This window comes from Mustelus asterias, chromosome 1, assembly GCF_964213995.1.
Source record: "Mustelus asterias chromosome 1, sMusAst1.hap1.1, whole genome shotgun sequence".
Taxonomy (NCBI): domain Eukaryota; kingdom Metazoa; phylum Chordata; class Chondrichthyes; order Carcharhiniformes; family Triakidae; genus Mustelus; species Mustelus asterias.
This window is the reverse complement of record NC_135801.1, coordinates 140106746-140128495: the sequence shown is the minus strand read 5'-3', so window position 1 is coordinate 140128495 and position 21750 is coordinate 140106746. Positions and strand designations below refer to the sequence as shown.

Below are 21750 nucleotides of genomic sequence, written 5' to 3'. Positions count from 1 at the left end.
ATCCATGCCAGTATAGATGCTGAGAGTTTCTGAGTCCACTCTTGCAGAATAACCTCAGATTCTGAAGCAGGACTCTAATTGCATGAGAAGAAACATTGAGCACATAGAGGGGAGAAAAAAATCAGATTGATTTATTTAAAAGTTATGATTGTGATGCCTGTGCCCCGATTATGGTCGTCCATTTATCTGGTTTGGACATTATACTGGAAATTGCTGAATATTCTGTGTTCACATAACAAAGGCCACAGTTGTCTCTGAGAAAATTGTTTTTTTATTTTAATCACATATTGCTGAATACTTTAGATGCTAATGCTGTGTATATGTTTTCTTTAGGATGCTACACATAAATGCAGGGCATGTGTTCATCAAGTTGTCCAGTTCCTCATCACTTTGGATCAGAATGCTCAGATAGTCCATGCTCAATTAGAACATGAAATGCTAACACTATTGGATGATATTGTTATCTTTAACCCACCAGGTCAGTGCAGTGTGAAAACTACCGAAGGGATGTTAATGTCAGTTTCTGAGTTCGTGTGTTTTTATATGTGTTACTCATTACATTATATACTGTCTGGTGTTTTTCATCTTGTTACGACAGCTTGAAAACTTGAAGTGCACTTGATTAACTATTTGTAGAAAATGTAAAAAAAGAATAGGACACCCACACTACCAAAGCACCTCCATGTGAAAAGAACAACATAGAGATGAAATGCCCAACTACTAGTCAAATTGAACCATTCTGACATGTTGATGCCTACATTTATCATCCTCTCCTCCAGCCCCTCTCTACTAATTAAATTCCTCTAAGATTGACAAAGACAGTCAAGTAAACTACATGAGAATGTGATTACTTGTGCCATTATTTACAGATAACCTTTGATAATTTCAGAAATACTCCACTCATCACAGAAACCATTAGCGTAGGTGTCGGGACCACTTTGGGAATGCGGTAGAACTTAAGTATGCATGCTCATACACAGGAGCACAATTTTATTTGAACCAGGAAGAGAAAAGAAATGGAGCAGGCCATTCAGCCCCTTAAATATTGTATATCATTCAGTCAAGTCACTCTTTTCAGGTATACCTTCATGGGATGAAGCATATGATGATACTGTGCCTTTTAAGAAATGTATTTTTTTTGTGTTTCTTGTAAGGGGTATATTTAGAATTTAACTCTGTTTACATGGTGTCAATTTGTCCGCACCAGGCACCTCGCATGCTGAGAATGCAGGAAAATAATTGGTTTTAGCTAATGGGGGGTTTGTTTTTATCTGAGCAAATGCATTTTTATTTTTTATTTTTCCCCTGGTGTTTCAGAGTAGGGTTTTGATTAGGTTGATTGACAAGAGACAGAGTGGAGGAGAGAGTTGCAATGTTCGAACGAACCCTAACACAAACTGGAAGAACAGCACCTCATCTTCCGATTGGGCACTTTACAGCCTTTTGGACTGAACATTGAGTTCAAAAACTTCAGAAGTCTGTCCTTCACCTTCACACCATTTCCATTTTTTTTTTCATTTCGTTTCACCTCATTCATCCATTTTATCATCCTTCTTTCTCACTTCCATTTTTTCGCTTCTCCATTCTAGCTCTCTTTGCCCCCGCCCTTTCCCATCTCTTCCCTCCCACTCCCTTCAGGCAACTGCCATAATCCCCAGGCAGTTCCTATACCACCAGTACCTCTGTTCTGCCACTTTATGGACATTTTTAGCACCTTCTCAGTCTTCTGTATCCTTATTTACATTCCCTTTGTCCCATTCAACCCCCCACCACTCTCATAGTATAAATCTCTGCTGATGCTCTTAGCTCTGACGAAGGGCCATTTAGACTCAAAACATTGGCTCCATTCTCTCCCCACAGATGCTGTCAGACCTGCTGAGATTTTCCAGCATTTTCTGTTTTTGTTTCCGATTCCAGCATCCGCAGTATTTTGCATTTATATATTGAAATTTAAGTATATGAGGAATATTGCTTACATTGGAACTAATAGAGATAGGTTAGGAGTTAAGATTTGTATCTTGTCATGTTTAAGTACTTCAATTGGTGAAAGTTAAACTAATTCATTTATTATAGTTAAAATGTATTGTTAAAATAATGTTTTTGATAAAAGCTTCCTAATGTGTCAATAGAATCACACCTGGAGTGAAACACCTTAACCTCACATTAATGCCAAAATCAAAAAATTCGTTGGGGTCTAGTCTAACTTCATAATATTCCTTGGCGTTTCCGACCTGGTCCCTAACAAATATCACTCAAAGGTTAACCTTCATTGCCCATCTTAATTGCTCTTGATCTACACCTCAACTTAAATATCAAGATCCATAGCTCCTGATACCTTTGCACAACAATAAATCTATAATTTTATATACAATAAATCTATCAATCTCAGTCTTAAAATTTTCAATTGATCCAACACCTACAAACTTTTAGAGGAAAAAGTTCCAGATATTTGCATTACAATTATACTTTCAAAAAATCATAATAAAGTGCATTGGAGGTAAGTTAGTAAATATTGTATATTTAATTAAACTGATGATTCGTCAGTAAGTTTTTCATGAACAGTATTTTCCTTCCATTTCCCTTCCTCAGATGTGGACAATCAAATGCGTCACATGGCAATAGCCAGTCTTTTTATGGAAGTACTGATGATGCTGAATAACACCAGTGTTAAATCAGCAGAATCGCTGCGAGTGAGTTTGCGGACATGGATCGAGACTAAAATGTGTTATAATCTCTCATTACCACTACTGACTGCAACTTGTCAAAGTCTGGCATCTGTTAAACACATGGCAGAAACGACTGAAGGGTGCATCATGGCTTATTTCAAGGATGGTAAGCAGTTTGTGTATGTTTGAGGAGCTGATTTCATTTTCTTCACTTTTTACCTATCTATTTGTGCCTTTAACACTCTAGGTTTTTTTTCTATTTGGCCTGGAAGATTGAGTTCACAAAATGTTAAGTCCCGATGAGAATTAAGCTGTCTTAAGATATTTAAGATAAACTGGTTGAAACAACAGATCAGCTGTCTCAAAACTGTGTATTCTTGCATATCAGATCAGCAGGAGACAATTGAATGCCTTCCAATATATACTATGGACGTTCGCACCTTGCACGTTAGGATGGTTTTCATTCAGTGCTGCTGAATAAGTGCATGGAAGAGTAGCTAAATGGACCATATAATTTCCATGGCCATTACATCAAGGGTGGAAATTCACATTTTTAAGATGGTAGCTTTGATTAGACTTGACGATAGCAATATACCCCTGGCCGGCCTCTCATCATCCACCTTCTGTAAATACAGGGGGGGGGGGGGCGATTCTCCCATCCCTGATTTTTTAGCGGGCCGGGAGATTCAAGGGGCACCCGAATCACGCGATTCGGCTGGACGTCCAGCCTTGAGCAAGTCTCCCGGCGCCGGATTTCTGACGTCGTCAGCTCCACGTCAAAAAACAGCACGGAGCTGAATAAATTATGCAGCCCATAATTAGCATACAATTTCAATAGCATTAGTGGGCCTGGGACTGAAATCTCCTAGCCCGCTAGCATTTCCCCCCACCAGGAATGGTTCACTCCAGCAGGGTTTACAGTAACCCCCCCACTTGCAGGAAGCTGGTTGCCTGACCCCGCTGAACTGAAAGGCGGGGGGCAATCTAAGCTCCCCAAAGGACCAGGGGGTAGGCCTGGGCATTGACACCTTGGCAGTGCCAGCCTGGGCCCCCTGGCACTGCCTGAGGGGCAAAGTGTTAATGCCCACAGGGCACGACACTACCCACCAGGCATGGAGCAGTGCCAAGAGGGCGGGGCCTGGGGCTGGGGGTTCCCGCTGTCACTTTGCAATCGGGATCGGTGGGGAAGGGGAGGGAGGCCAACGATCGGGGTTGGCCATCGGGGTAGGGAGGGTGTTGGGAGATAGAGGAAGGCTAGGAGGTTGGGGCTGGGCCCAGGCGTTTTTGGGCGACCAGCGATCGGGCTGTTGGGGGGCACGGAGGTGGAGAGCCGGCGATGCGGGGGTCATGGGGCTGCCCAGCAATCAGGAGGCTGGCAGCGCATGCGCCGATCTCGGTGTTGACAGATTGACGCATGCGCAGTGGCCCACTCAGCACTATGCTGCCGGCCTCTCCAGCAGGTATAGGCCTCACCCCCTGATTTTTAACATTAATCATGCTAGTGAATTTTGCAGTGTACAGAGTGTGGGAGATTCTTTTTTAAACTCCCACTGAAAAAAAAAGCATGATTTGCTCCAATTTTCATGTGAATTCTTCATTTTGAATGTTTTTGGGAAAATCACCCCCAAGGTCACCCAAAACTCCCCATGTCTTAACTCACATCAAGTCATGTTCAACCATTTACCTGTACACACTGACCCACATTTGGCTCACTGTTAAGCAGTGCCACTGTTTAAATTTCTCATCCTTATTTGCAAATTCCTCCATGGCTTCATCCATCCCTATCTCTGTGGCCTTCTCAAACCCTACAACCCTTCACACTCTCTGCAATCCTCCAATTCTGGCCTCTTCAGCATCCCCGATTTTAATTGCTCCACTGTTTATGACCCTTTTTGCAGATGCTTTAATTGCCTCACCTTTCCCTATCTCCAAGCTCTCCTCCAGCCCCACAATGCTCTGAGATATCTTTACTTTATTTCTGGCCTCTTGTGCATTCCCAGTTTTAATCATTCCGCCTTGGTGATAAGTCTTCTGTTGTCTAGGCCCCACACTCAGCAATACCCTCCCTACACCTCACCATCTCTCTGTCTCACTTTTTTCCTTTAAAACACTCCTCAGAATCGATGTCTTTAACCAATGTTTTAGGTCAACTGTCCTAATATCTCCTTATCTGGCTTGATGTCATTCTTTCATATATAATAATTCTGTGAAGCACCTTGGGACATGTTATTACATTATAGACACTACATACATTTGTTATTGTTGTTTGCATAATTGCTCAGTATTTTACCTAGAAGTATTTTCTGCCTGAGTATAAGTTGACTCCATTTATCCATGGCATAGCATCTACAATTCCATGTAACTTGGCAAAATGTTAATTGGCCCCAGAATTTTTAGGCTTAATACTGAGCAATATTAATACTGTGTAGTTTTTAATATGTCTCAACCTCTAATTTAAAACTTGTACAAAATAATACTGCCCAAGCAACTTGTATAACATATTGCCATGATGATTTGGAATGAAACAGATTTTTAATTTTTACTAAGATGTGCATTTTTTCAATCTAGGCGCATGTCTTGATCAGTATTTTGGATGGGGACCAATTTTAGTGTCACTTCAAGTTCCAGAGCTAACTACAGAAGAATTTCTAAAAGAATGCTTGGACTTAGGAAGTTACTTGACACTTTATGTGTACATTCTTCAGCATTTGAACATGGAGCAGACTCTGTCCAATGAAATGAAAATGCTAGTTCTACTTAACAAATGGATAGAGCAAGCTTTTCCCAGGTACTATTGATTAAGTAAGAATAACTTTAGGGAGCTATGTATTTTAAGTGTTTTTGGAATAATTTTTATAATTTTTTTATAATTATAAATGTCAGACTAACAAGACTGTGTTGTTTAATCTACATGGAACTTTCAAATCCAGAGCCACAGATGTGTTAGAAAAAAATCCAATTCCAAGGTTTATTTTAACAAAATAAGTGTGCAACAGTAAAGAAAGCTAAACAATTTAAAATTGTTGATGTAGGGTTTTATCCAGTCTCTCTGAAAAGTCTCAAAGCACTCCACAGCATTGAATTACTTGGAATGACTTGTTACATAATCAAATAGGACAATAACATTGTGCAAATAGCAATGAAATGATTGATTTGTTTTTGGTGGCATTGGAGAGCTATAAACCAGAACATCTGGAGAATTCAGTTCTTTCACCTGTGCCATGGGACCTTTTAAAAAAGGTGCACTAGTGATATCAGTGCTACAAATTAATTGACAAAGGCTTTTAATAGAACCTCCAAAAGTAACATTTTGTGAGAATTGAGTGTGTTGGCAAGGGAGGAGAGATACTTTAAATCTTTAAGCATCAACAGATTTACTGTTCAGGTTTGGTCAGGCTGCAGGCACCAATAAGAATCACCAGTACTTCTGCTCTCGATGCTGAAATGTAGCTTTCAGGCTAGCTTCTATAAATTGGCTTTTCAATCTTCCAACGCTTGTCATTTGAATGTTTTAAAAAACTGCCCTTTGGAGTATGTTGTAAGCTTTTCAATATGTTCGCTTGTTATTCGCACTATAAAATGGCTAATGGAGTAGAAACCATTTAATACGATTATGGCTGATCTTGGGCTTCAACTCCATTTTCCTGAATGTTCCCCGTATCCCTTAATTCCCCGAGCGACCAAATATCTTTCTTTCCCTGCCTTAAAAGTATTCAAGGTGGAACATCCACAACCCTCTGTGTTGGAGAATTCCACAGCTTCACAACCTTTTGAGTGAAGAGTTTCACTTCATCTCAATCCTAAGTGTTTGGCCCTTTATCCTGAGACTGTGTCCCTGTGTTTTAGATTCCTGTAAGAAGTCTCACAACACCAGGTTAAAGTCCAACAGGTTTATTTGGTAGCAAATACCATAAGCTTTCGGAGCACTGCCCCTTCGTCAGATGGAGTGAAAATCTATTCTCCAACAGTGCACGGAGACATTTTAGATTCCTGACCAGTGGAAACAATCTCTCAACGCCTACCCAATCAAGCCTCTTCACAATCATGTAGGTTTCAATGAGATTGCCTCTCATTCATCTAAACTCCAAAGAATATAAGCCCAATTTACTCAATCTCTCTTCATAGGATATACCCCCCCACCCCTCATTCCAGAGATCAGGGAGGCTGTACCAACTCCAATATATCCTTTCTCAGATGTGGAGACCAAAACTGGATACAGAATTCCAGATGTCGTCTCACCAAAACTCTACAATTTTAGCATTGTGTGCAAGTGAGCTGAAAATACACAAAAGTTGCCAACCAGAGCAACAGAAGTGTCCAGGAATATGAAAGCACTTAATAGTGTCAGAATTTAATTGAAGATGGATTTGTTTTCATACAAATAAAATATGCCATTTTAGACTTTGGGGATTGTGTGATTTAATCTGGTGGATATTCATGAGAGATTTTGTTTTCTGCTGAAATTTAACATTGCTATTTTTTCCTCAAATAGCAGTGCAAATGATGAGGCTAAGCTGTTCCTTTGGTGGCACAAAGTATTGCAGTTAACATTCATCCAACTTGAGCAGAATGACGTAACTACATTGGAATTTTTAATGAGAATACTAAATGCATTTCAAATGAAGCAAAATCATTTGGCAGAGGAGAAACTATCTGCTGGAATTCTGGGAGCTATTGGTCTTGGAAGGAAGTCTCCCCTCTCAAACAGGTGGGGAATTTTGTGCGAAGTTTAGCAAAAAAAATAAATGTTTTGCCTTTCACCCTGTTTTCAGCAACTAATTTTATAAATTAATATAATTCTTTCAGACTTCAAAAGATAACCTCTGTCTTAATTTCTCATGTTCAGAAATGTATTTTTTCAGACTTAACTCCTGTATAAGCCATAGACATTTTGGCAAGCTGTGTTCAAAATCAGACATTTTATTAACATACATATTTCATCAACATTTTCTCATTTTAATGTTCAGCACACTTAATACTAAGAACTTTTTAAAGGGTTTCACCTGGAAGCAACAGCATATATAAATCAGACTGCTCTTGCATTTTTTTTTTTTAAGATTGCTTTCTTCAATTAATGGGATTTCAGAATTGTCTATTTTATATTATGGGTTCATAGAGTTCATAATAGTTATAAAATATGTTACATGAAAACAATGGTTAATCGGAATTGTATATTACAATGCATACTGAGTATTTTCAGCAATTTTCATTTTTTTAATGAATGTTTTTATGAAGTGTTTTCCATTTTACTACAAGATCTAACAAATCTCCCAAATCTAGTACAGTATAGAGTGATCATTATTCCATATGTACATACAGAAAAGACCAACAAATACTCATACAAATGATTCAGATTATCAATCATTGTAACCATTGTAGTCGGTGTCTCCTTTTATACGGATAATGAAAGAATACCAGAAAGAATGGGGGATAACAGGATTAAGCCACGGTGAGAGGTCACACGAAACCAAGTTATAGTTGAAGTGACGAAGGAGCAGCACTCCAAAAGCTTGTGACTTCAAATAAACCTGTTGGATTATACCCTGGTGTCGTGTGACCTCTCACCTTGTGCACCCCAGTCCAACACCGGCATCTCCACATCAGGATAAAGCCATGAGTACATGGCACCATTCGGCATGCCTTTCTGCACCGGATAACAAAAACAGAGCCACACAATATACGGGATCCTTGTGGGGTAAAATACAACCAATCGGAACCTAGCTAAGCATCCCAAGACCTCCAATTAACGAAAGGATACCCCAGAAAAAAGGAATATCAGGTTACTGCCATCAGTACAAGACGTGGCTTGGCTGTGTACACTCTCGAATACAGGAGCTAGTAAGCCAAGGATTCTTACACCATGCCAAGCCTTACAACACAACAGACCTCACTCATCTCCAGCCATATCAGAGGCACCTTCACCAGAAAACTTCAACCATTTTCCACCAAGGAAACCCTACCGACAAGGAGGAGAAAGATCATCAAGATGCCCATCAACAGGATATCTCAGCGTGAGATATAATTCTCCTCCCAACAAAATCAGGGAAACATTCTAGAATTAAATATAACAACTCAAAGCCTGTATCAGCACCTCATCTACCCAGATAAAGGAAGGAAACCCCAGAGAGAGAGTAACACCAGGATTAGCCAATAGATGCCAGACATGGTCTACTTTGGCAAAAAGGATACCAAAAACAGGACTGCATAACCTCACAATAAGCAAGATACTGCCTCTGTTGGGGAGCCCAAGCCTCAGGAAGGAGGACAGACCACATGGAGGAGGGCGAACTACTCCTCCAATCAGCCTAATATCAACCAAGGAAAGACTCTGACAACGCGGAACCAAAACACTCAGACTTGCACTGAGGCCCCACAGCCAACAGGATGCTACATCCCCAGGGGAACCAAGTCTCCAGAAGGAGAGCAGTTCAAAAGCCCCCAAAAGGGACATCTCAGGGGAAAGTGTTCTTTCCCCCCTCCCCCAATGTACCAATCGGAGTCCATTGCCAACTAATCAGCGCACTCTTCTCATACCATATAATATGAACTGTTGTTCCCTTGATTGTTGGTATTTCTTGCAAGCTGTTCTGATGAGTGCAAGACAAAAAGCTTTGATAGCATGTTTCTTTTTTCAGCGATATGAGTCATATAGAATGGAAAGGCCTTCAACATGAAATGTTAGCTCAGCTTCTCCCTTCACAGATGCTACCTGACCTGCTGATTATTTCCAACATGTTCTGTTTTATTTCAGAATTCCAGCATATGCAGTATTTTGCTTTCGCTATATTAGTGACTTTCTTTACACATCCATTTTCTTGAAATTGAGATTTGCCACATTTCCTGTCCCATTTTCGTGCCAGTTGGTATTCAGATTTCTGTTTATTTGTCTTTATAGATTTCGAGTGGTGGCACGAAGCATGTCAGCATTCCTTTTGGTTCAGCTTCCTGCAGAGAACTGCATTCGACTAAAGCCTGGCACAGACCTGCAGCTATCTCCCAAAGCACAACAGGTATTGAGAACCTATACAATGGGTTCAATACTGGATATTTTTTCAGAAATTAATTACAGTTAATGAAAACCATTCCCATCAGAATTCACCTACCAAGAAGCACTCTATACTATCTTCTACCACCATACTGTAGCATTTAATTAGTAAATGTTTTTCACCTCCAGTTCTCTAGAAGGGACCGAGTCAAAGTCACGTGTTGATTGATCTTTGGGCCTGATTTTACCATTTTCATTCTAAATGCTGAATCAGGGCATTTTCAGGCGCCCCCGATACGCACTTAGCCTGAAAAAAAATCGCGAGTCTGAATCGCACTGTGAGCGGGGCTTAGTGTGTCTGAAACGATCGGAGCTCTGAACTGCACATGCGCAGTTAGAAAAAAATTTGAAAAACGCGCCCCTGTCACATCGCTCCCAGGCCACAAAAAGTGGATAAAGCAGCCCGGGAGTGAAAAGCGGGAGTGATGGCCCCCACAGACATCACCCCCACCCCCACAACATAACTTTCCCTCTTATCCACCCACCGCCCGCTACCCAGACCGATTGCGACCCTCTGTCCCCCTCCACCGATCACCCGCAGAGTGGCAGCGGACCCCCCGCCCCCCCAAGAGATCCATCTGGCCCTCCCCCCAAGAGATCCATCTGGCCCTATCTTCCCCCCCCCCCTCCCCAGAGATCCTTCTGGCCTCCCCCCCCCCCCTCTTCCACCCACCCCCCCCCCCCCCCCCCCGCGAGAATGATCGGGCCTCCTCCAACCCTCCCCCTCCCCCCACCCAGAGAAAGTTTGCCCCACCAGACAACGATTGGGCCTCCCTCCTCCCCATCGACCAGAGATACATCTGGCCCTGCCACACACACACACACACCCCCCCCCCCCCCCCCCAACCACCAGAAAATAATCGGGCCTCCCTTCTCCTGCCCCACCCTCACCAGAGAATGATCGGGCCCCCCCCCCCCAAGAAAATGATGGGGTCCGCTCTCCTCCCCCCCCCCCCCCCCCCCCCCAACCAGACGACAATCTGTCCCCCCCCCCCCCACCAGAGAGCGATCTGTCCTCCTCCTCCTCCCCCCCCCACCCACCAGAGAGCGATCTGTCCTCCTCCTCCTCCTCCTCCTCCCCCCCCCCCCACCAGAGAATGATCCAGCCCACCCCTTCCCCCCCCCCCCCACCAGAGAATGATCTAGCCTACCTCCCTCTCCCCCCCCCCCCCCCCCAAACCAGAGAATGAGCGGACCCGCCTCCCTACCCCCACCACCGATCTGAGTCAAAGATTGGTGTTAAAAAGAATTTCCCTCCAGCACATGAATGTCTCGCCCCTGTTTGCAGCACCCAGAAATAGATACTCAAGCTGCAGTCTGACTATAATTTCATTACAGCTTTCTCAAGCTAATATTCTACTATTTTAGCAATGTAATTCTACATTTTATTACTGTTGTACATTGATTGGACCTGTTGAACACCAGTTCTATCAGACTTCTATATCTCTTTCAACTTCAACCAGCTTTAGTTTTGCACAACTCATGGAGTATGCATGTTGCCCATTCTTCCATCTTAGCTACAAAACTTTACATTTATTTACATTAAACTTCAGCTACCTTTAATCTGCCCATATATATACTTACTTTTCCCAGCTCATTCTAATTTCTGAGTTGCTTCCTTTGATTCTGTTGCCTATCCTAGTTTAACACCATCAACAAACTTAACCTCCTTGCATTTTGTTTTAAGTCCAAGCTATTACTTAGTGGAAGATGCAAATGTGTGAATAGTTGCCATATTAAGATTCACTATCATTTTGTCAGACACGATAGCATTCCCAATGTATTCTAGTAAGTATTGTGTTTTTCTAGCACAATATTTTGATATGATTACTACCGTAAGTATGAAGGGACACCTCATAAGTATGACCAATTCTAGCATTTAGGTATTGCTTGATTTGCCCAGGTGTTTAAAACTGTGGTTTTAAAAAATAAAAGTATAATCAAAAAGCTTAACAAAAAATGGGATAGATCGAAACTGGATCCACACTTGTTTTCTCTGTAGTCTGTCTTCTGATAATTCATTTTGTAATGGGATAGTTATCATTGCTTTCCCTTCATAATCGAAGGTGGCCTTTTCTTGTACGCATAAAATAATCTGTTATGAATTCCAGTGTGACTGTGGAGCCTGATTGCAGACCTGCATAGCTTACCATCGTTCGCATAAGGATGAATTGTCTGATTTTTTGTTGGGACTATCTGGTTTATCCAGCTTGCCTTTTGTCCTTTGCTACCTGTATACTTTGCTGTTCAAAGGAAACAGTGTCACTACTTGAGTTTAGAAGGCTGAGGGGTGATCTTATAGAGACATATAAGATAATGAAGGGGCTGGATAGGGTAGAGGTGGAGAGATTCTTTCCACTTAGAAGGGAAACCAGAACTAGAGGGCACAGCCTCAAAATAAGTGGGGGCCGGTTCAGAACAGAGTTGAGGGGGAACTTCTTCTCTCGGAGGGTAGTGAATCTCTGGAATTCTCTGCCCATTGAAGTGGTGGAGGCTACCTCATTGAATATGTTTAAATCACAAGTAGATAGATTTCTGATCGATAAGGGAATTAAGGGATATGGGGAGCAGGCGGGTAAGTGGAACTGATTCGCTTCAGATCAGCCATGATCTTGTTGAATGGCGGGGCAGGCTCAAGGGGCTAGATGACCTACTCCTGCTCCTATTTCTTATGTTCTTATTACCCCCTGATTTTTCCTTTTGCATTTTGTGGTGAACATGCCACATTTCATGAGGTCTTAATCTTGCAGCCGGTATCCAAGCATCCAAGTTTAGATTGTGAATACATGACCGCCTTAGGGATTTTATTGTCAGATATATGTACCACATGTCCACTCCATCTGAGCTTGTCTCTGATGATAAGTGCTTCAATTTTAGACTTTTCTGCTTTTGAAGTACCTCAGTGTTGGTAACTTTATACTCCCATTTGATACCGATGATGTTCCACATCCATCTCCCATGGAACCTGCCGAACTGCTTATAAAAGCAAAAAAGTTAAATCTGAATTTAAAAAGGACATGCTGGAAAAGCACAGTAGTCAGCACTACTGCCTCGCAGCAGCAGGGAGTCGGGTTCAATTCCGGCCTCAGGTAGCTGTCTGTGTGAAGTTTGCACATTCTCCACGTGGCTGCGTGGGGTTCTGCCAGGCACTCCAGTTTCCTCCCACAGTCCAAAGATTTGCAGGTTAGGTTTGGCCATGCTAAATTGCCCCTTAGTGTTAGGGAGATTAACAGGGTAAATACGTGGGGTCACGGGGATAGGGTCTTGGTGGGATTGTTGTCGGGGCAGGCTTGATGAGCCAAATGGCCGCCTCCTGCACTGTGGAAGGAATGTTCTAATTCTGCAACATTATTAAGCGATAGATTTCCACCACAAATGACTATTGAGGCAGAGATATTTAAAACGGAACTAGAGAAGTATACTAGGAAGGAAGAAAAAGAGTTGAATTTATACAGTACTTTTCACAACCTCAATTCATCTCAAAGTGCTTTATACCAAATGAAGTACTTTTGGAATTTAGCCACTGCTGTGATGTAGGACACATGGCAGCAAATTTACACACAGCAATGAGATAAATAACCAGACCATCTAATTTTAGTGATTTTGGTTGAGGGATGAATATTAACCAGTGCACTGGAAAGAATTTGCCTGTTCTTCAAAATAGTGGCAGATTATTAACATCCACCTTGAGAGGTACTCCCTCCATGCTGCATTGGTATTGTCAGCATGCATTATATGCTCAAGTCTTTAGAGTGAGACTTAAACACAGAGCCTTCTGACTCAGGTGAAAATGTCACCATTAAACCAGGGGTGACACCTGATCCAGCGTTAGTTCTCCCATAGACTTCTGCAGGCAATAGGTTTTATTTGAGTTCCAGATTGAATGCAACAACCATTGAAAGCATTTTTATTTTTCAAGTACCTCAACCACCAGTTCAGTTTTTCTAACACAAAATATATTCACTGGTTCATCCTAAAATCAGAATACTATCAGCTTTTATTCTACCTATTTATAATTACTATAACATGGGAGATTATTCCCCATTGTGAAATACATTCTTCTGCATTTTTTTTAAAAAGATGCGAAACAAAATAACATTTTTCTTTTTACATTTCAGGCCCTGAATGGACTAGAATCTATGTCATTGAGTAAACAGTACGCAGACTATCAAGAAGAGATTTCACAGGCTACAATGTTTATCAAGAACCCAAACTATTGCATTTTGGATGGCAACAAGCTATTAGCTGTTCTTATTAGTTTCCTTTATCCCGACATACATTATCTAGACATTATCCGCTAAATATTTTGCCGGAGCAGAATCTGAGATTAGGAAGTCTAATGTTCTCATTAATACTGGACGGAAAAATGAGACAGTATCTCCTGTGAAAGAATTGAACTAAATTACTACACCCATTAATGAATCAGTTATCAAGTAACCATTGGTTTATTTTGATTATGACGTGAGCTGTTTACAAAATTGCTTTAAAAGATGAACAGGAATGCCTTTGTTAAAGGACTGTCTACTGTTTGCTTGTTCACTATTCTTTATTTTTGTACAATCTGATGTGTAATATCAGTTTGAGTTGCAAAAATATGTACAGTAATTAAATGGATTGTTGATAAAGCACATTCTACATCCTAGGTGATCAAATTTGAGATTGATCAATTAAGTAAGTAGCTCTTTTGAAAATATTTTCCAATATTTTAAATAAGATATACTATCTAATATTTTCTTCACAAATATTTGTGCTCCCTCTCCATTGCTATTACGCATCAAACAAATATAATGCTGTCATCCTTAGAACCAACAACAACTGAATGCAATTCCAAAAACAACTTGCATTTATTTAGCACTCGAGTAGTAAAATGTCCAAGTGCTTCACAGGAGCATCAACAAACAGAATTTGACACCTTGTCCCAAAACATATTTGGGAAGATGACCGAAAGCTTGGTCAAAGAGTTAGGTTTCAAGGAGGATCTTAAACAGGGAAAAATAGTTGGAGAGGAAGTTCTTTGCTCTTAACAGCTAAAGACACGCGGTCAATCTTGGAGGAATTAAAATCCTAGATGCACAAGAGGCCCAGAATTTGAGAAGATATCTGGGAGGCTCGTAGAGCTTTGGGTAGTTACAGAGGTAGGGAGAGGCAAGATCACAGACTGAGTTGCAAACAAGGATAGGAATTTTAACAATCAAGTTGTCGCTCAGTTGGAACATTATATGGGTCAGAAGTGCACTGGGAGGTGCCAAATCAGCACAAAAGAAGGTGGTTGTGGTTATTGGAGGCCCATCATTTCTGCTGCTAGACATCACTAAAAGGGATGCCTCAGGGTGGGGTCCTATGCCCAACAATCTTCAGCAGCCTCATCAATGATCTTTGCTCCATCTTAAGGTTGGGAATGGGCATATTTACTGATGATTGCATCGTGCTCAGTTCTTTTTACAGCGTAGCATAATAAAGCTCACATTCAGTAAGATCTGATCAATATGCAGGCTAAGGCTAGTAAGTGGCAGGTAACATTTGTGCCACAGAAATGCCAGGTAATGACCATTTCCAACAAGAAAGCATCTAACTGCCTTCCCTTAACATTCAATACTTATCAACTATCTAATACCACTATCACCATCCTGGCAGTCACCATTGACTTTACTGGATTAGCCACATAAATACCATGGCTGCAAAAATCAGTCAGAGATTTGATGTTCTGTGGCAAATAACTCATCTCCTGACTCCCCAGCTACAGGGCACAAGAATGTGATGGAATACTCAGCGCTTGCCTGGAAGAATGCAATTCCAAAAACTGTTGAAGCTCATCCCTATTTAAGATAAAGGAACTCATTTGATTCATACCAATTCCCCACATGAAACATGAACTCCCTCCACAAGTTTATTTACTAGTGTCACAAATAGGCTTACATTAACACTGCAATGAAGTTACTGTGAAAATCCCCTAGTCGCCACACTCCGGCATTTGTTCGGGTACACTGAGGGAGAATTTAGCGTAGCCAATGCATCTAACCAGCACGTCTTTCACCACTGGTGCACCATGGCTGAATAATGTACCAACTACAAGATCCACTTTCGCAGCTCACCAAGGCTACTTCGACAGCAGCTTCCAAACCCATGTCATCAACCACCTATAACAAAAGGACAGCAAGCCAATGGAACACCACTACCACCTGAATGTTTCCCTCCAAGTCACACCCCATCCCTACTTGGAAATAAATCACTGTTCATTTATCATTGGGTCAAGATCCTGGAACTTCCTGCCTAACACGGTGGATTTTTCGACACCACATGAACTGTAGTAGTTCAAGAAGGAGGCTCTCTGCAACCTCCTTAAGACGAATTAGGGATGTGCAATAAATATTGGCCTTGTCCTGTTTTGCACTTATTCCATGAGTGAATTAAAATATTGAACTGGAGCAACTGAGGATATGGGCAGCAGAGGTTTGGGTGGCTTGAAATTTATGGAAGGTGGGGGTTGTGAAGCCAACCAGAAATATGTTACCCTCAACTCTAAACGAAACCAATGACTTAGTTCACCCATTCTTAAATGTTTGCATGGCATCTGTTTGAAGGAAGGTCTTATTTTGCAGGGAACAATTTACATTTTGTTATATATGTATAATTCAGCGAATAAACTACAGAAGGATCTTGCTGCTGTTGGCACTGAGCAGTCTTAATTTAGATAGTGAACGGCTTCTGGAACTTAGTTTCTTCGCTACCGAAGCATCGGGATCTAAAGTATTGGAACAGGTAAACCTATCAATTTTTGTTGCCCTCAACAATTGTACACCATGTTATTATTTCAGTTACTTGAAGTGGAATTCTGTGGTTAAGTATCATTAGTCTTGAAATTATGCTGTAGAAATACCAAAATGAATATTTAATGCCTTCATATGAAATTCTTGTGTCTGCTATTTTGAAATGTGAAATCATTTATTTTAAACTGGACGTGTTTAAACTAGCACTTTGAAATCAACATAGTAGAGGAACTTTGTGCAAGTGCCTTTACATTTCATGTACATGATGCAAGTAAATTAACATTGTAATGCATATTTTCATTTGAATAAATGTTTCATTTTTGTTACATTAGGCAACTGATGCTGTTGAGGTTATTTGACAAAACAAGTTGTGACAATTGGTGCCATATAATTTCCAAATCCACAATAGTATCATCTATATTACCCTAATAAAATTGAAGATTTTTGTTATTGCATAAATAATGTGCAGCGGCAAACTGTGGACTTATCTTGCATGTCCAGCAGGGAAAATTACCTAATGTTAGATAAACAATTATTTTACGTTTAAATGATAGAATCATTCAAGTTATTTAATTATTGAGTCAAATTATTGCAAGCACATCTTGGATGCTATTAATGATGGAACAAGAAACAGGAAACAAGATTTCTTGCTCATGATTATACTAAGGGTCTCACCTAGAATTAGAGTCAATTTTACCATCGCTATAGGAACTAAATGTAAATGCAACTCCAAAATCTACAACATTCCCCATTTGTGATGTCAAACCAATTAATGTAGGCAAGTATTTTATGTCTCCAACATATGTTTAAAAATATCTAATTCAAACTCGATTATATTTGCTTTTTTTCTTTAAATGGCAGAACTGTCCAAGTGATTTAATTAATGTATGACAAAAGTTATTGGAAGCACATCTTGGATGCTTGTATTAGTGATGTAATGCTGTGCACTTTATAGAAATGAATAAAATTGAAGTTCAACTGAAATAAGTGATGCCTTGCATAATGTGAAGGATTTCTCACAGTCTTCAAACATTCAACTTCATAGTTAGGTTTTTGATATTGGTATTAATTTAATGGAAGTATACCACCAGGCTGGTGTTTGAAGTGTGTCAAAAAGATTGAATAATACTTGAAACATGCGATATGATGCATCTAACCAGCTCTTGCTGTAAAATAGAATATTTTTAGTCCTTATGAAATTGAAAGTATGTATGTATTTGATATTTATAAGCTATAAGTTGACAGTAGTCTGTTTATCAAGTTAAATTTTATCTTTGAGCACTGTTCTCCTCTGGAGCGGTTTTGCTGTACATAAGCTGCATTGTGTGGTCCTTTGTGTCCTTAAACACTGAATCATAATTGTTAATTTACGGTATGAAGATGAAATAAAGATATTTCCTTTCTAAATGTATTGGTGAATTTCAATTTCCTATTAATATAAGAACAAAGAACAATACAGCACAGGAACAGGCCCTTCGGCCCTCCAAGCCCGCGCCGCTCCCCGGTCCAGGATTGAATCCTGAATCCAGGATCCCCGCCCAATTTTCCAGCCTATCTACATACCAATATCCTATCCACCGAGCTGTCCCTCACAGCTACGATGCTTTGTTCATTACAACCTATTAACTCACCCCCACCCCCCTATTCCAGACCATGTGATCCCCAGGGAGAGGCGAAAACCCAGAGTGAAAAACCCCAGGGCCAATATGGGGGAAAAAAAAAATCTGGGAAATTCCTCTCCGACCCCCTGAGGCGATCGAAACGAGTCCAGGAGATCACAATGGCCCTGATTGGAAAATACTTCCCAACCCTAGTCATTTCCACTTCCATGAACACCATATGAATTCCCTGCCCCCGAGACAGGTTCCCAACTATCCGCAGTCTCGCTCTGTACTGGCACCAGCAAGATGATCATAGAATGAAGCCTTGAAACGAGAAACAAGGAACAATTAGCCCGCGCCGCTCCCTGGTCCAAACTAGACCACTCTTTTGTATCCCTCCATTCCCACTCCGGTCATATAGCTGTCTAGATAAGTCTTAAACGTTCCCAGTGTGTCCGCCTCCACCACCTTGCCCGGCAACACATTCCAGGCCCCCACGACCCTCTGTGTGAAATATGTCCTTCTGATATCTGTGTTAAACCTCCCCCCCTTCAAAGAACAAAGAACAGTACAGCACAGGAAACAGGCCTTCGGCCCTCCAAGCCTGTGCCGCTCCTTGGTCCAACTAGACCAATCGTTTGTATCCCTCCATTCCCAGGCTGCTCATGTGACCATCCAGGTAAGTCTTAAACGATGTCAGCGTGCCTGCCTCCACCACCCTACTTGGCAGCGCATTCCAGGCCCCCACCACCCTCTGTGTAAAAAACGTCCCTCTGATGTCTGAGTTATACTTCGCCCCTCTCAGCTTGAGCCCGTGACCCCTCGTGATCGTCACCTCCGACCTGGGAAAAAGCTTCCCACTGTTCACCCTATCTATACCCTTCATAATCTTGTATACCTCTATTAGATCTCCCCTCATTCTCCGTCTTTCCAAGGAGAACAACCCCAGTCTACCCAATCTCTCCTCATAGCTAAGACCCTCCATACCAGGCAACATCCTGGTAAACCTTCTCTGCACTCTCTCCAATGCCTCCACGTCCTTCTGGTAGTGCGGCGACCAGAACTGGACGCAGTACTCCAAATGCGGCCTAACCAGCATTCTATACAGCTGCATCATCAGACTCCAGCTTTTATACTCTATACCCCGTCCTATAAAGGCAAGCATACCATATGCCTTCTTCACCACCTTCTCCACCTGTGTTGCCACCTTCAAGGATTTGTGGACTTGCACACCTAGGTCCCTCTGTGTTTCTATACTCCTGATGACTCTGCCATTTATTGCATAACTCCTCCCTACATTATTTCTTCCAAAATGCATCACTTCGCATTTATCCGGATTAAATTCCATCTGCCACCTCTCCGCCCAATTTTCCAGCCTATCTATATCCTGCTGTATTGCCCAACAATGCTCTTCGCTATCCGCAATTCCAGCCATCTTTGTGTCATCCGCAAACTTGCTGATTACACCAGTTACACCTTCTTCCAAATCATTTATATATATATCACAAATAGCAGAGGTCCCAGTACAGAGCCCTGCGGAACACCACTGGTCACAGACCTCCAGCCGGAAAAAGACCCTTCGACCACTACCCTCTGTCTCCTATGGCCAAGCCAGTTCTCCACCCATCGAGCCACTTCTCCTTGTATCCCATGAGCCTTAACCTTCTTAACCAACCTGCCATGTGGGACTTTGTCAAATGCCTTACTGAAATCCATATAGACGACATCCACGGCCCTTCCTTCATCAACCATTTTTGTCACTTCCTCAAAAAACTCCACCAAATTTGTAAGGCACGACCTCCCTCTTACAAAACCATGCTGTCTGTCACTCAGGAGATTGTTCCGTTCTAAATGCACATACATCCTGTCTCTAAGAATCCTCTCCAACAACTTCCCTACCACGGACGTCAAGCTCACCGGCCTATAATTTCCTGGGTTATCCCTGCTACCCTTCTTAAATAACGGGACCACATTCGCTATCCTCCAATCCTCAGGGACCTCACCCGTGTCCAAAGAAGCGACAAAGATTTCCGTCAGAGGCCCAGCAATTTCCTCTCTCGTCTCCCTGAGCAGTCGAGGATAGATGCCATCAGGCCCTGGGGCTTTGTCAGTTTTAATGTTCCCTAAAAAACCTAACACTTCCTCTCTCGTAATGGAGATTTTCTCTAACGGGTCAACACCTCCCTCCGAGACACTCCCGGTTAACACGCCCCTCTCCTTCGTGAATACCGATGCAAAGTATTCATTTAGGATCTCCCCTATTCCCTTGGGTTCTAAGCATAATTCCCCTCCTTTGTCCCTGAGAGGTCCGATTTTCTCCCTGACAACTCTTTTGTTCCTAACGTATGAATAGAATGCCTTAGGATTCTCCTTAATCCTGCCTGCCAAGAACATCTCGTGCCCTCTTTTTGCCCTTCTAACTCCCCGTTTGAGATCTTTCCTACTCTCTCTGTATTCCTCCAGAGCTCCATCTGTTTTCAGTTGCCTGGACTTAACGTACGCCTCCCTTTTCATTTTAATCAGATCCTCAATTTCCCTGGTTATCCACGGCTCTCGAATCCTACCTTTCCTATCTTTCCTTTTTACAGGCACATGCCTATCCTGCAGCCTTATCAATAGTTCCTTAAAAGACTCCCACATGCCAGACGCGGACTTACCCTCGAACATCCTCTCCCAATCAACATCCACCAATTCCTGCCTAATCCGGCTATAGTCAGCCTTCCCCCAATTTAGCACCCTGCCCGTAGGACAGCACTCATCCTTGTCCATTACTATCCTAAAGTTAACAGAGTTGTGGTCACTATTTGCCACATGTTCCCCTACCGAAACTTTGACGACCTGACCGGGCTCATTTCCCAGAACTAGGTCCAGTATAGCCCCCTCTCTAGTCGGGCTATCTACATACTGTTCCAAAGAACCTTCCAGTACGCATTTTACAAATTCCTCCCCGTCCGGTCCCCCAGCTCTAAGCACTTTCCAGTCTGTGCCAGGGAAATTAAAGTCCCCCACTACAACAACCCTATGTTTTCTGCACCTATCCAGAATCTCCTGACATATCCTTTCCTCCACTTCCCGTGGGCTGTTGGGTGGTCTGTAGTACACCCCCAGCATAGTGACTGCACCCTTCCTGTTTCTGAGTTCCACCCACAGCGACTCAGTACATGACCCCTCTAAGTTGTCTACCCTCTGCACCGCGGTAATATGCTCCTTAACTAATATCACTACTCCCCCACCTTTTTTAGCCCCTCCTCTGTCTCGCCTAAAAAACTGATACCCCGGAATATTCAGCTGCCAGTCCTGTCCTTTTAACCAAGTTTCCGTCACCGCAACCACATCCAAATTCCGCACAAGCATTAAGGCCCTAAGTTCGTCTGTTTTACCCGTTACACTCCTCGCATTGAAGCAGATGCACTCCAGACCTCCAGGCCCAGTCAGGTCCTCCTCCTCTAGAGTGCTCCTCTTCTTAGCTAGCCTTGCCCTGGCCCCCAGCTCGACCCCAGCCTCAGTATTTACTGACCTCCTGTTTTGTTCCCCACCCCCCTGCCACACTAGTTTAAATCCTGCCGAAACACTCGAGCAAAACTCCCAGCCAGGATATTTTCTCCCTTCCAGTTAAGGTGTAACCCATCCTTTCTGTACAGTTGCCATCCTGACTTGAAGATTTCCCAGTT

General features: G+C 42.1%; 1 protein-coding gene across 3 annotated transcripts in view; it reads left to right on the top strand.

The window, feature by feature from the left end:
• Nucleotides 1-17881, top strand: part of epg5 (ectopic P-granules autophagy protein 5 homolog (C. elegans)) — a 147460-nt gene extending 129579 nt beyond the window's left edge. For all 3 annotated transcript variants that reach the window (XM_078219496.1, XM_078219487.1, XM_078219488.1), the window contains 6 exons: nt 334-478; nt 2590-2832; nt 5235-5454; nt 7159-7374; nt 9562-9676; nt 13830-17881. In XM_078219496.1, coding sequence (XP_078075622.1) covers nt 334-478; nt 2590-2832; nt 5235-5454; nt 7159-7374; nt 9562-9676; nt 13830-14012 — 1122 coding nt within the window. In that variant the 3' untranslated portion in view covers nt 14013-17881. The remainder of the gene's footprint in view (nt 1-333; nt 479-2589; nt 2833-5234; nt 5455-7158; nt 7375-9561; nt 9677-13829) is intronic.
• The last annotated feature ends 3869 nt before the right edge of the window (nt 17882-21750 follow it).